This window comes from Mustela nivalis (genome assembly GCF_964662115.1).
Source record: "Mustela nivalis genome assembly, chromosome: 1".
Classification (NCBI taxonomy): domain Eukaryota; kingdom Metazoa; phylum Chordata; class Mammalia; order Carnivora; family Mustelidae; genus Mustela; species Mustela nivalis.
This window is the reverse complement of record NC_139020.1, coordinates 148,915,334-148,928,015: the sequence shown is the minus strand read 5'-3', so window position 1 is coordinate 148,928,015 and position 12,682 is coordinate 148,915,334. Positions and strand designations below refer to the sequence as shown.

The 12,682-nt window shown below is 40.4% G+C and overlaps 1 protein-coding gene across 2 annotated transcripts in view; it reads left to right on the top strand.

Annotated features, from left to right (window-relative positions):
* ABHD5 (abhydrolase domain containing 5, lysophosphatidic acid acyltransferase) overlaps nt 1–11,703 on the top strand; it is a 32,830-nt gene extending 21,127 nt beyond the window's left edge. The window contains exons 4-7 of one of the 2 annotated variants that reach the window (XM_082725328.1): nt 3,842–3,996; nt 6,163–6,274; nt 8,755–8,941; nt 9,482–11,703. In XM_082725328.1, coding sequence (XP_082581454.1) covers nt 3,842–3,996; nt 6,163–6,274; nt 8,755–8,941; nt 9,482–9,571 — 544 coding nt within the window. In that variant the 3' untranslated portion in view covers nt 9,572–11,703. The remainder of the gene's footprint in view (nt 1–3,841; nt 3,997–6,162; nt 6,275–8,754; nt 8,942–9,481) is intronic. The other variant, XM_082725329.1, reaches the window with a different exon arrangement.
* Nucleotides 11,704–12,682: the final 979 nt, after the last annotated feature.

Below are 12,682 nucleotides of genomic sequence, written 5' to 3'. Positions count from 1 at the left end.
TTTGTTTTTCCTGTAGTTGGATTTTTTTTTTTTTAAAGATTTTATTTGTTTATTTGACAGAGAGAGACAGAGAGGTCACAAGTAGGCAGAGAAGCAGGCAGAGAGAGAGGGAGAAGCAGGCTCCCCACCAAGGAGAGAGCCCGATGTGGGGCTCGATCCCAGGACCCTGGGATCATGACCTGGGCCGAAGGCAGAGGCTTAACCCACTGAGCCACCCAGGCGCCCCTGTAGTTGGATTTTTAAAAAATATTTTATTTATCACAAGTAGGCAGAGAGGCAGGCAGAGACAGAGGAGGAAGCAGGATCCCTGCTGAGCAGAGAGCCCAATGTGGGGCTCTATCCCAGGACCCTGGAATCATGACCTGAGCTGAAGGCAGAGTCTTTAAGTCACTGAGCCACCCAGGTGCCCCTTTGTAGTTTGAATCAGTCTCGTGTTTCTTGACAAAGATGTCTGATAGGATGACTCAAGTGTGCTGTCTGGCTAGACCCTTCCTTACCCCTGGGTATGAACTAACAATCCCATCAGGCTACCTGCTGTGGAATATTAGAGGGTTAGATCTAGATTACTATAATTGTTTAGATATACATTAAAACAAATTAAATTATATCAGATGAGGAGATAATCTTTTCACTAGAAGAGTTGGTGAGAAGATAGCTTGAGAACTTGGTCTGGTGCAACATTATAACCTGTGAGCCAAAACCTATGATCAGGCTTTCCTGAAGAATAAAAATTAAATTACTCACTGCTCACATGGCTCCAGCTCCATGTGAGTCTTCCCATGCTCTCTGAAAAGTCTTCTCTGGTAGTCTTCCTAGTTTTGCTAGTATAACTAGCTAACATTTACTAGATATTTATTATTCAGTAGCCACAACCTAAGTGCTCATATGGTCTATCTTTTTAATGAGTCTTAAAACCAAAATAAGCAACAGTTATTTTCTGAGGTCTTTTACATGTAATGATGCAAATGATTTATAATTCCAGTTTAGAAAATTTTGCAGAGCTTTTAAAAAAGTATTTTCAGACTTTTTAGACTATAACCCCTCAATAAGAATTATATATGTGTGTGTCTGAAATAAAAGTGTCATGGAAGGCTTGTTACATACTTTTCTGTTTCAAATTATACAACTAAAAAGACTGCAGACTGACTCTGAGTAAATTTTCCTAACCACTAATAGGTAGTGACCTGCAAGATTCCTATAAGAAATAATGGTGTTATAATGTCATCTGGGGACCAGAAAAATCCAGATTGGACTAAATCCTAGATTATTCTATGAATGTAGTTTTGGGTTTTTGTTTTTGTTTTTGTTTTTTAATTTGACAGAGAGAATATGAGCAGGGGACAAGCAGACTCCCCATTGAGTGAGGAGCACAACATGGGGCTGGATTCCAGGACCCTGAAATCATGACCTGAGCTGAAGTCAGATGGTTAACCCACTGAGCCACCCAGGCGCCCCTATGGATATAGTTTATAAAATTTGTATATTCTTATAGACAGGGACTGAAAGGAAACCTGGGAAAAACACAATACTCCATATGTTTACCGAACACCTACTATGTACTAAGCACCATGCTAAGCTGAAGACAGATCGAGAAATTGTTGGGTCAGTTCACTTCCTTTTAAAAAAAAAAAAAGGCATTTTCTTAGGGCACCTGGGTGGCTCGGTGGGTTAAAGCCTCTGCCTTCAGCGCGGGTCATGATCCCAGGGTCCTGGGTGGCTCGGTGGGTTAAAGCCTCTGCCTTCAGCTCGGGTCATGATCCCAGGGTCCTGGGATTGAGCCTGCATCAGACTCTCTGCTCAGCAGGGAGCCTGCTTCCTCCTCTCTCTCTCTCTGCCTGCCTTTCTGCCTACTCTTTCTGTGTCAAATAAATCTTTAAAAAAAAATTTTTTTTAAAGTCATCTTTACTATATAAACTTTGCATGATTTGTTAAACTGGTATTTTCATCTAGGGGCACTATTTTGAAGATCCATATCAAACAAGGCAAGCTAAAACGAAGGTGGAACCAACAATCACTTAGCTAGAGATAGATGAGACTTAACCTCCTTCATGTTTCCTTTGTCCTCTCCCTTCTTTGATAAGCAGATAAGAGCTGAGAGCAAACTGGGCTGGATATCAAAATAAATTTGTAACAAAATTTAATTATCTTTCAGGGTAAAGTATGTTTAGATATATCAGAAATCTTTGCTGCTTTCAACTAGGTGACTGTTTCATTAATTCCACCCAGACTTCTGGCGTGCCTTCCCTTCCCCTTCCCCTCCTCCAGATCTCACTGTAGACTGTGGTAACAGGAGTTTAGGGAGAATTCATTATCAGTTAGTCTCTGCCATTAAAAAATAAACTCCTTTCCATCCCCCTTCCCATGCACTATTAGAAAATATTCTCCTAAAACTTTTAAGAGTGAAGACACTCTTAAGTATATGGGAATCTCACTTATCACATATCTCCACACAGATTGGTAGTTACATTCTACAGATGCTTTGAAATCTTGAGTAGGGTTAGGACTGGCCTAGAGTTGATAAAAGTTAAGCTTTACCGTTACTGATAGGTTATCTTATGTTGCTTGGTCTATTCTTGGGATAGAGCCTTCTACCCAGTGACTTGTTGGCATCAGTTAGTATACGGGAGTCAGAGATTTTGGGACTCCCTACTTCTGCATGTCTTGGAGCAGATCACATAGAGCATCTCAGCCTTCCCTCTCATCTACGAGATGAAAGATTGGGCTGAGCTCCAAGGGCCCTTGGAGCTCTGTGCACTAGGTCCATGCTCTAAAGCTTTCTGTTTGAGAAAATGCAGTCAAAGCGAAGGACTCATTACTAACTCATCCTTGTCTGTGGTGGCAAAAATAATAAAACATTTTGTTTTGGGAATAATAGCCGTCTGTGCCCATGTTCTGGTTTCAGTTATGACTTTGGAAAGCACTGTCCATTCATCCTTGGAAAGTTTTTGCTGGCATTTGATGGCTGTTTTGGTTATAGTTGAATATCATTTGTGTCATGAAGACCTTTATGCTTTATTTAGAATCGTAATGACATAAATACCGTGATGCAGGCACATGGAAGTATTGCTGATAGTTTTGGTTTTCCCTTAGCAGGAAGAGGTTTTCAGAAGATGGAAAAATTAGAACTATTAGTGATACAAAACAATTTTATATGAGATTTCGCTGGTCAGTAAAGAAGAAAATTAACAAAGGGTTAGGAATAGAATCTGAGGTCAGTATATCATGATACTGTGGGTAGCCCTACCCATGTGCTCATGTTCACCGAACTAGGAGAAATTTCTGCCACATTATACATTAGCTCTGTGTTTGTGAAAAGTTCCCTTAAAAGTCCTTTTGAACCCACCTAAAGTGCTAATGCCTCTTAACATTTTTAGAATGATTGGCTTACAGGAGAGAACTGTTGTTGGTGTCTAAAGCTATTTTATAAGTGTAATATTACTCTTCAGTCATTTCTGCAGTGTCAACCTTGTGCTGCATGGAAACACTGGGCTTTTTTGAGTTGTCAGTGATCTGTATCATCTGCCGGGGGTGGCTTCAACAATGAATACCATTCCTCAAGAGTAGCCACACAGTTATGTGCCCTTCCACATACCCTTTTTTATCCACATTTGCATATGTGAAAAATGAAGCTCTCCTCCTACCATCCACCTCTCAAGTCCTACCAAATCTGAAAGTTTACATGTAATAACATGATATAACTGGTCAGCCACTGATCTTCTCTTTAATGTGAGATTTTGGAAGGCGTTTTTTCTCTACCTTTGCTCTATAAATCATGTTAATTCTTTAGAGTCCTAGGATGAGTTTGCCAAATGAAATTATGTATATGTTCTTCCTCAAACAGGGTTAATCATCTCATTTTGGTGGAGCCTTGGGGTTTTCCTGAGCGACCAGACCTTGCTGATCAAGACAGACCAATCCCAGTGTGGATCAGAGCCTTGGGAGCGGCACTGACTCCCTTTAATCCTTTAGCTGGCCTCAGGATTGCAGGACCCTTTGGTGAGTGCTTATATTTGTGTCCTAGAAAGGCAAAATGTTTACAGATTGGCAGTAGAGGAGTATATACTGATCACCATTGTTAGTCAAAAATCTTAAAAAACAAGCTGAATCTTTTTCTCCTCCTCCTCTGAATTACTGAATTACTTTTTTTCCTCCCCTAAAAAATATCAGCCCATTCATAAAGATAATGAAACCAGGATCATCTCAAAGAGGAGTCTTTATGTTGTAAATATTATAGGTAATTGGCAAAACTGAGAAGGTAGGAAATGCAGCCCTGGGGTTAGTCAACCCAGGGCATGGGGAGAAGTGCTGCATGTTGACCTGTTGGTGACGTTAGAGAGCCTTTGGCTAGTTGATGATACCCAGCTGGCAGATCACAGAGCCTGACATGATTGCCTGTGGAGATAACAGGTATGATCACATGATCAGATTCCCTTCTTGCCCCATAATGTCAGAGTGTTAAGAAGATAAAATCATCCTTTTCCACAGAGATTTTGGGGACTCCTGATTTGTGTTTCTGGTCACATTTTGAAGTACCAGTGTTTAGTGTCTGATTTAATTTCATTTGACTCTCAGCTGCTCTGTTTCCATGCCAAAGCCCAGGGACTCTCCTTTCCCTCATTGTTACCAGTGATGGTGGTCTGGACCTCCACTGTCCCTCTTATAACTTGTATCAGTGAGTCCTTTTAACTTCAAGTAGCTGAACACGTAAGTGGTTTAAACCATAGGGCCTTTCATTATTGCCTTAACAAGCAGGATGGAGGCAGGTGGTTTTAGTATTTGTTCTAGTAGCTGGCTCATTGACATTGGGGTTTGGACCTGCAACTATGATTCTCTTGACCTTTTTCCTCATGGTGTTTGATGGCTGCTATGGCAGGAAGCCCCATCCCACAAAGCAGCACTCTGAGCAAGAAGAAAGGAATGAATGGAAAATGGTCTCCTCTGGCTATTCTGTCCTACTGCCTCCATCTGGGATAAGGAGAGCCATGGGACTGCACAGGGATTGGATGGGCGACCACACCACACTCCTTCAGTGCTCTGACAGATAGCCGTTCTTTCCCACCCTCAACCCCTCACCCCTCCTGAGTAGAGTCACTTCTCTCAGGTACTTGGTCCTCCTTTGATGGACTATTTAAGAACTTCATTTAGTCTATGCAGTCCTGAAATATAAATGAATTGTGCTTGATTACAGTTACACAGGGAGCAATTATGGGAAGAGTAAAGTATGAAAAGAAACTAGGAGACAAGGGAGGGAGGATGCCTACGAAGGGTCCTCTCATGCCATGCCTTGTCTCCCACTACTGCTTGTGTGTTGTCAGGGTGGGGCATGATTTAGAAAATCAACCACGTCATAAGAATTTTCTGTGGAGCTGTACAGTTCCTTCAGAGGCAGGAAAGAGAGCCAGGAAAGAAGTAAGACTTTGCTAGAATAATGGGCAGTGATAGCAGAAAGGGAAACTGACTAGCCCCTGGGGCCCCAGGAGGGAAAATAATGACCAGATGGAGGCTTCTACTCTTCATCCTTTTTCCTCTGGGGAAAGGATGTCCCTATCTCTCACCTCAGGGGTGGACGTCCTTAGCTGGGAGAATTGGCAATGTCCCAAGCAGAAACCCTGGATTTATTTTTGCACAGAAAGACTTGTATATTCCAGTTTGCTTCATTTGGATATTAATGTGTTATAAGTATGGGAGAAATACAAATTAAAAAGTGAACTTGAGCTGCTCTACTCGCCTGCCATGTTTAATAGAATTTATTTTCCTACAAAAACAAGTTTTAGAAAATTAACTTGTGTGTTTTGGGCTCCTGAAGCACTTCTGTAAGGCAATATGGAATACTCCTTATCTCTTATTTTAATTCTTAGGGAACTTGAAGAACGTGAGGGTGACTGAAGTTGAAAAGTAGATGTTTCCTGTACCGTGGATCTTTTTAGAAACTTTTGCTGTTCGAAAGGGTATTAAGTCTCCCCAAGTGCATGGGAGATGCCAGTCAGCATGGTTCCAGTTCACATGATGACTGCAGAATGTGCTCTTTTCTACCTAAAGTATACACTTGAATATGTGTAGATTTGTATGCATATAACATACATTCTATAAGCAAACACAAAACCTTTCTCTATTAGTCTGTCATTTAACTATAATTTAAAACATTTGTTTCCTCTTACTTAGGTTTAAGTCTAGTGCAGCGTTTAAGGCCTGATTTCAAACGGAAGTATTCGTCAATGTTTGAAGATGACACGGTGACAGAGTACATCTACCACTGTAATGTGCAGACTCCAAGGTAAGGGTGAGGATTCTGAATTTACTATGTTGGTGTTTTATACTTTTCTTCTTTGAAAACATGGGAACTCTCCTCTGCCTACACTGTGGAGATTTTTATCAGTAGTTAACTGACTAATACTTCTAATTTACTTATTTATGCATGGAGTGCCTAGTATGTAAAACACTGTACTGGATGCCAATGAGAGACTAAGCAGGATGTCTTCCGCCAAAGTGCTTATGGTTAAGTTAAGGAAGCTTTGGTCCTAGGTACCTCTAGGAGGTAGCTGGAGTTGAGAGGAAAAGAAGAATTTCAAGCATTTCCAAATTGAGTATGCATACTTTACCAAAAAAGGGCAACTGAAGTGCAAAAGTCGATGTTTCCTGTACCGTGGATCTCTTAAACTTTTGCTGTTCGAAAGGGTATTAAGTCTCCCCAAGTGCATGGGAAATGCCAGTCAGCATGGTTCCAGTTCACATGATGACTGCACCCCTCTTTTGGTGAGCACTTTTTAATGATCCTGGATCAGCATGACAAACACAGCTACATGGGTGAAGAGTAAGTGAGGCTGAAGACTGGGAGGAGGGTTTTGCAGGTATTTTGACAGTGATTAGAAGAGGGGAGAAAGAAGGAGGAAGAGCCTGTGAACATGGTAGCCACAGGGAGAGGGAGGGCCAAACAGAGAGAGGTGATTCCTATTTTTTAAAATATATGACTTATGGACATTAGATATAAGACAACAGTGGAGAAAACAGCCTGAAGATAGTGGGGACCTAGAAGGAGCCTGGAAGACAAGACCCTGGAGTTGCTAGGGAGAGGGTCAGGCACAGTGTAGGCAGAGGAGAGTTCCAGTTCTCATTGCTTCATGATGTACCAGGATTGCTGGGGTTGTCAAATATGTGATTCCCAAGCCCTGTTCTGAGACTGATTCGGTGATCCTGGGCTGATTTTTATGCTTCAGATTATGATTTTAATGCTTTAGATGACTCTAGTGTAGGTGGGCCATGGGCCATACTTCCAGGACCTGGAAGTGGTACCTCAGCCTTTCCAAGTGGAGGCTCGGGTACAAGGTGGAGAGGCTAGGTGAAGAGCCAGCCTCCCTCAGTTTTGGCATAGAACATGCACACCTGCTTTATTAAAGGGTCGAGGCTGTGGCAGCTGTTGTGGTAGAATGATTGCCTTAGTCTTTTTAATAAAGTAGGTTAGAGGTTCTCCGCCAAGAGTGAAGGAAGCTTGGAGAGGTTTGGGGGTCCTGAAGAGACTGACATTTTGTGGCTCACTAGGCCATTGGATCTGGTGGATAAGGACTTCACACGCTACTGACTTGTTCCAACAGTTTTTAGTGCTGAGCTCCAGGTACATCATCTGGTTTACTGCTTGGGCTTCATACTTTATTCACTTACATTTCAGGATTATGTGTGTCTGTGTAGTACTGGTTTGTTGTCTTTCTTGTGGTAGAACTTGAATTCTTCATAACAGACAGTTCAGAGTTGTGCCTAGTACTGCAAGGAAACAGAAGTGACAGCAACTCTATCCTGGGAGTTTGCAAAGTGCTGTGTGCTCTTTCATGTGATGATCAGTCAAGTGTGGGCAAAGGAAAAAGATACAAAAGCTCAAGAAAGCAAATTTATTATACTCACGGGTCCTGGGCGGGGGGAGGGGATTGTCACTTAATTCCATGAGGGTTTCAGGGAAGCAGCAGATTTTGGTCAGGTGGCAGAAAACAGTAAAAGGGAAAGTTGAGGCCAGAACTTTCATTGGGTTCTTCAGGAAAGGCAAGGAGGGGTGTAGCAGACAGTTTAGGATGGGGTAGTTGAATCATTGCAGTGGGCTCTAGGAGATAGAGGTGGTCTCATTGCCTGGTGCCTGGCCCTGGGCTGGTTAAGGCAGAGGAAATACCTCCTGGATGTGTGGGCAGTACAGAAGAGGCATGGCTCAGGATTGGTTAGTTGGCACATGACAGGCATGTTCCTAGTTGAATCTTTTGCTGTCTCTAAGAATGGGTTAGCTCCAGGAGACATAGTCTCTCCCTAGGTAGAAAGGTTTTTTTAAACATTAAATGTCTTTCTATGTAGAAAATTAAAAATATAAATACACATTCCACATTTCTTATCTTGGTACTGGTTTTTTAACTATAACAGGTAAAAACCTGGTGCCATGCACATGTTGAAAAGTTACCTTCTACATTTGAAACAAGTTACAGTAGGAAAAAAAATTTTTTTTAGCTCTCCCCACAGGGAGTTTAATGATAGGGTTGCATGTTTGATTTAGAAGAGGGTGACTTTTAATCCACTAGAGTTCAGAATCCTTGTTTATCAAACAAAAGCATGTATCTTCTGTGGGAGTTGTTTCTTATACTTCCTAGTATATTATTTTCTATTCAGACTGAGGTTTTTCCTAAATGGGGGAGAAGCTAAACATGAGTGTTTTTCATGGGGGTGGGGGTGCAGTTCATACTCATCCCTCAAAGTCATATGTGTGTTGTTTTCCTTTTCTTTAAGTGGTGAGACAGCATTCAAAAATATGACTATTCCTTATGGATGGGCAAAAAGGCCAATGCTCCAGCGAATTGGTAAAATGCACCCTGACATTCCAGTTTCGGTGATCTATGGCGCCCGATCCTGCATAGATGGCAATTCTGGCAACAGCATCCAGTCTTTACGACCACATTCATATGTGAAGACAATAGTAAGTGTGTGGCTTAGTTTGGGCTTTCCGTTGTAGATGAATCCTGCTGTGTTATGTTTGCTTTCAGTGAGGTTTCACTTTCACATGCTTTCAGATCTGAGCTAGACTTCCAGCTTCCATCAGGACCTTTTGTCACTTGTGATGAGGGACAGGGTTTGACCCACACACGTTTTCATGTCCAGACTGGCCGTGCCTGTCCTTAGAGCCGTGGTATCTCCAAGGTGGGAGTGGGACATGCCCGTGGCACCTATCCAACTCCCACCTCACAAGGCAGCATGTTCTCACTTCATTCATTTTGATTTGCTGGCCCCGTCATTAGTGGTCAGTTTGGAATTTTTTTTTGCATATAAAATTTTAGTAAGGTCCAATAGATTTTTCTTTTCTCAGATTGTGTATTTGATGGAAATACATGGAAGTTGCTCATTCTTTTATGTTTTATTTCTGTGTAGCTGTTCTCTCTTTCATTGCTAAATGTCTTTGCTTATGTGTTTTATTAAGTGCTTTTGCTCACTGACCTTTGGACTCCTTTTCCTTTCTCAGGCCATTCTTGGGGCAGGGCATTATGTGTATGCAGATCAACCAGAAGACTTCAACCAGAAAGTAAAGGAGATCTGTGACACTGTAGACTGAGAACACCGAAGAGGATATGGGAGAGCCTGCTGACTGATAGAGTTCCTCAGCAATACTGTGCAGTCTCCCATGCAGAGTAGGGAATAAAACAACAAAACCAGCAGTCTTCTTGACTATACTTCGCACATATTTTCTTTATGAAGTTGCTTGCACATTTAAACCAGTTAGTGCCTTCTAGAAGAATGGCTTTCCTTTCTCCTATGCAAAATCGAAATATTCAAGAGTCTACAAATCTAATAGCTTTAATAAAAGGTTATTTGCCCCTCTGCTCTACTGAAAAATTATAATTTTTCAACTGAAATTTTTTTCATTTCTATCTAACTTTGCTTTGACAGGTACTTTTTATATTTCAGTCTATATTACCAATTTTAAAAGGTGATTACGGGGTCTATAATTTTATATATTGTAATGGTGCACTTTATTTTCTTTGCTTCTATTTACCATGTCTAATAACTGATATAGTTAATTGCAGTTTTGTGTGTTTTTAATGTGAAGAGTTATCACTTGTTTAGAATCTTTCACTTCATTTTTGAAATGGAGTAATGAGATACCGTTTTGGCTAAAAAGATGGGACTTCGATCACTAGTATTAATTTTTCTGATTTTCCTCTGTTCTATATTTAAGCCACATTTAACATTTTAAGTGTGGTCTATACTGATGTATCTGCAACCACATAATTCCTTAAGATATTTTATATGTGATATAATTCTATACTTCAGGGAAATATGACATTAGTTTTTAAGTGATTTAAGTACTAAACAGCCTTAACTAGAAGTGTGTCATTTCCCATCCCCCCCATTAATACTGTTCTTTTCCATGAGCCAGGATGCAGCATAAGAAACAGATGACCTTCTGCGGGGATAGTAAAACTGCTACCTTCCAGTAAGCCAATCCTATATTGCCATTAACCTCTGACTCCTGTAGATGGGTGCTAAAACTGGATTCCATTTTTAACCACTAAAACAGAAAAATAGGTGGTGCTCTTACGTCTCATGGCACCAGAAATGGGATAGTGTTTGGTTGTTTGGTTTTTGTTTTTGAGGTTTGTGTTGGTTAAATAATACACATACTTGAAGTTATATTATAAAAGCTATATAAGGTTGATTGAACTATTTGACAATAACTACCATCAGGTGTAACACTTTCATGTTTTAAAATGAAGAAAACTTCTTGGAAACTGTGAAAATTGCCATGTGATAACTGGCTGCTGAGAAGACCCTCCAAAAAAGAAAATTGAATAGGATTGTCATCAACAAGGCATCTTTGCCTTATGTTGGCTAACATTGCTTGTCTAGGAGAAAGGTGGTTATGTAAATAAAAAGAGTGAACTGTTTATATGCAAATAAAGGTTGAGTGGTTTTGATTGTTGGTGTTTTAAATGGTTAATTAGGAAATCTGTAGTTAGGAAATGTAAGGTTGTATCACTGTGGATTAACTGCCATAAACATCAACATTGTCTTCCCTACAAAGGAATAGGCAAATTATACTGAAGCACAGCAGCTTCCCAGTGAACAGTCTGTCTCACTTGGCACCTTAACTAGGTTACTGCAAAAGGTAACATGAGTGCCAAGACAGGTTCATATTCCTCTACCTAACAAACAAAAGTAGCCTCTACTTTTTATTTAGTATCTTAGAGGGCTAGCTACAAGCCTTCAAGTGGTACAAATAATTTGGGTAATATTTTTGTATTTTTGACACACTCTCCAGTCTCTCTTAATTGGGTAAGTGACAGTTTTCACTTGTACAGGAAAGTTTCTGCAAAGGAAACTTGGTCTCAGCTCTTGGAAGGAAGTTACTAGTTCACTTAGTAAATGGAGTTTCTGACCACAGATGTGCGAAGTGATTCAGGAAAATTGTACCCAAATGTCAAGTGGAACTTACTTTCCTACCAACTATGTTTAAGAAATATTGTCATAATTCATTTTAAAAGTTAAATTTTCCCTTGGGTTATAGAATATGTAATTTGTGAATATTGAGCTAGCTGAGAAGGTCACAATCCTTAAATTCCTAAAAATACAGGGGGTGCTAAATGTTTCCCTAAAAAATTCTATTACAGTATTTGATCTTTGCTAAATTGTACATACCGTACTTCAACTTTATTTTACAGAATAAATTTTACTGTGATAGTTAAACAAGTCAGCTGCTGTATATTTTCTTGAGTTTTTGGTATAGCCCAGTCAGTTTATACTAGTTACCATAGGACCATGGATCCAGTGGGTGGGTATGCAGTAACGCTTGTTGGCTTTGGGAGGGGAGGCTGCTCTTCACTGCGCTGACCTCCATACAGCCGCTATTTTGGGTTCATGAGGTCCTTAGTGTGATGTCTGTTTCCGAAACTGCAAGAAAAATAGGCAAAAAGATATGAACAGATAGTTCGTAGAAAATAAAATGCAAATGCCCTTTAACACAGGAGGGTGTGCCTACTAAGGGAAGGGCGAATTTAAACTACCAAGACATCACCATTTCTTACCTAATCAGGTGGGGAAAATCCAAGTTACACAATACACTGTTGCTGACACAGTGGAATAGGCACTCTGAAAAGTATAAATTCCTGTGGATGGAATTTGTTAATAACTAGTAAAATTAAATAGGAGTTTGTTCTTTATCTGGGCAGTCTCACTCCTAAGAATCTATCTGAGACACATTGGCAAAAATCTGAGATGGTGTATGCCCAAAGATCTTCATTACAGCACTCTAACCACTAAAGATTGGAGGCCACCTAAATCTCTACTGAGGGATTGATGGAGGAGCCTGTGGTACAAACTCCCTACAATGGAATCCTACACAGCTGTGACAGGAATTGAGGACGATTGCTGTAGACTATATTCTAGAGTAGAGGAAGTGAAGAATGGGATCTGTGGTATGCTAACTGTTGTGTAGGAAGGGAGGGGACAAATTAAAAAAAAAACACAAATATGCATCTGTTTCTTTTGTTTTTAATGCAATGGAAAGTATGTTATACCAAGAACTAATAAGTCACTTCCCTTTGTAGTGGTGGTAGGGAGCTGGATAGTGATGGCACCTAGATCTGTATCTTGTTTTATACTTTTTACGGTTAGATCCTTTCTGTGTTTCCTATAACTGAAGAAGAAGAAAAACCCTCTTAAAACT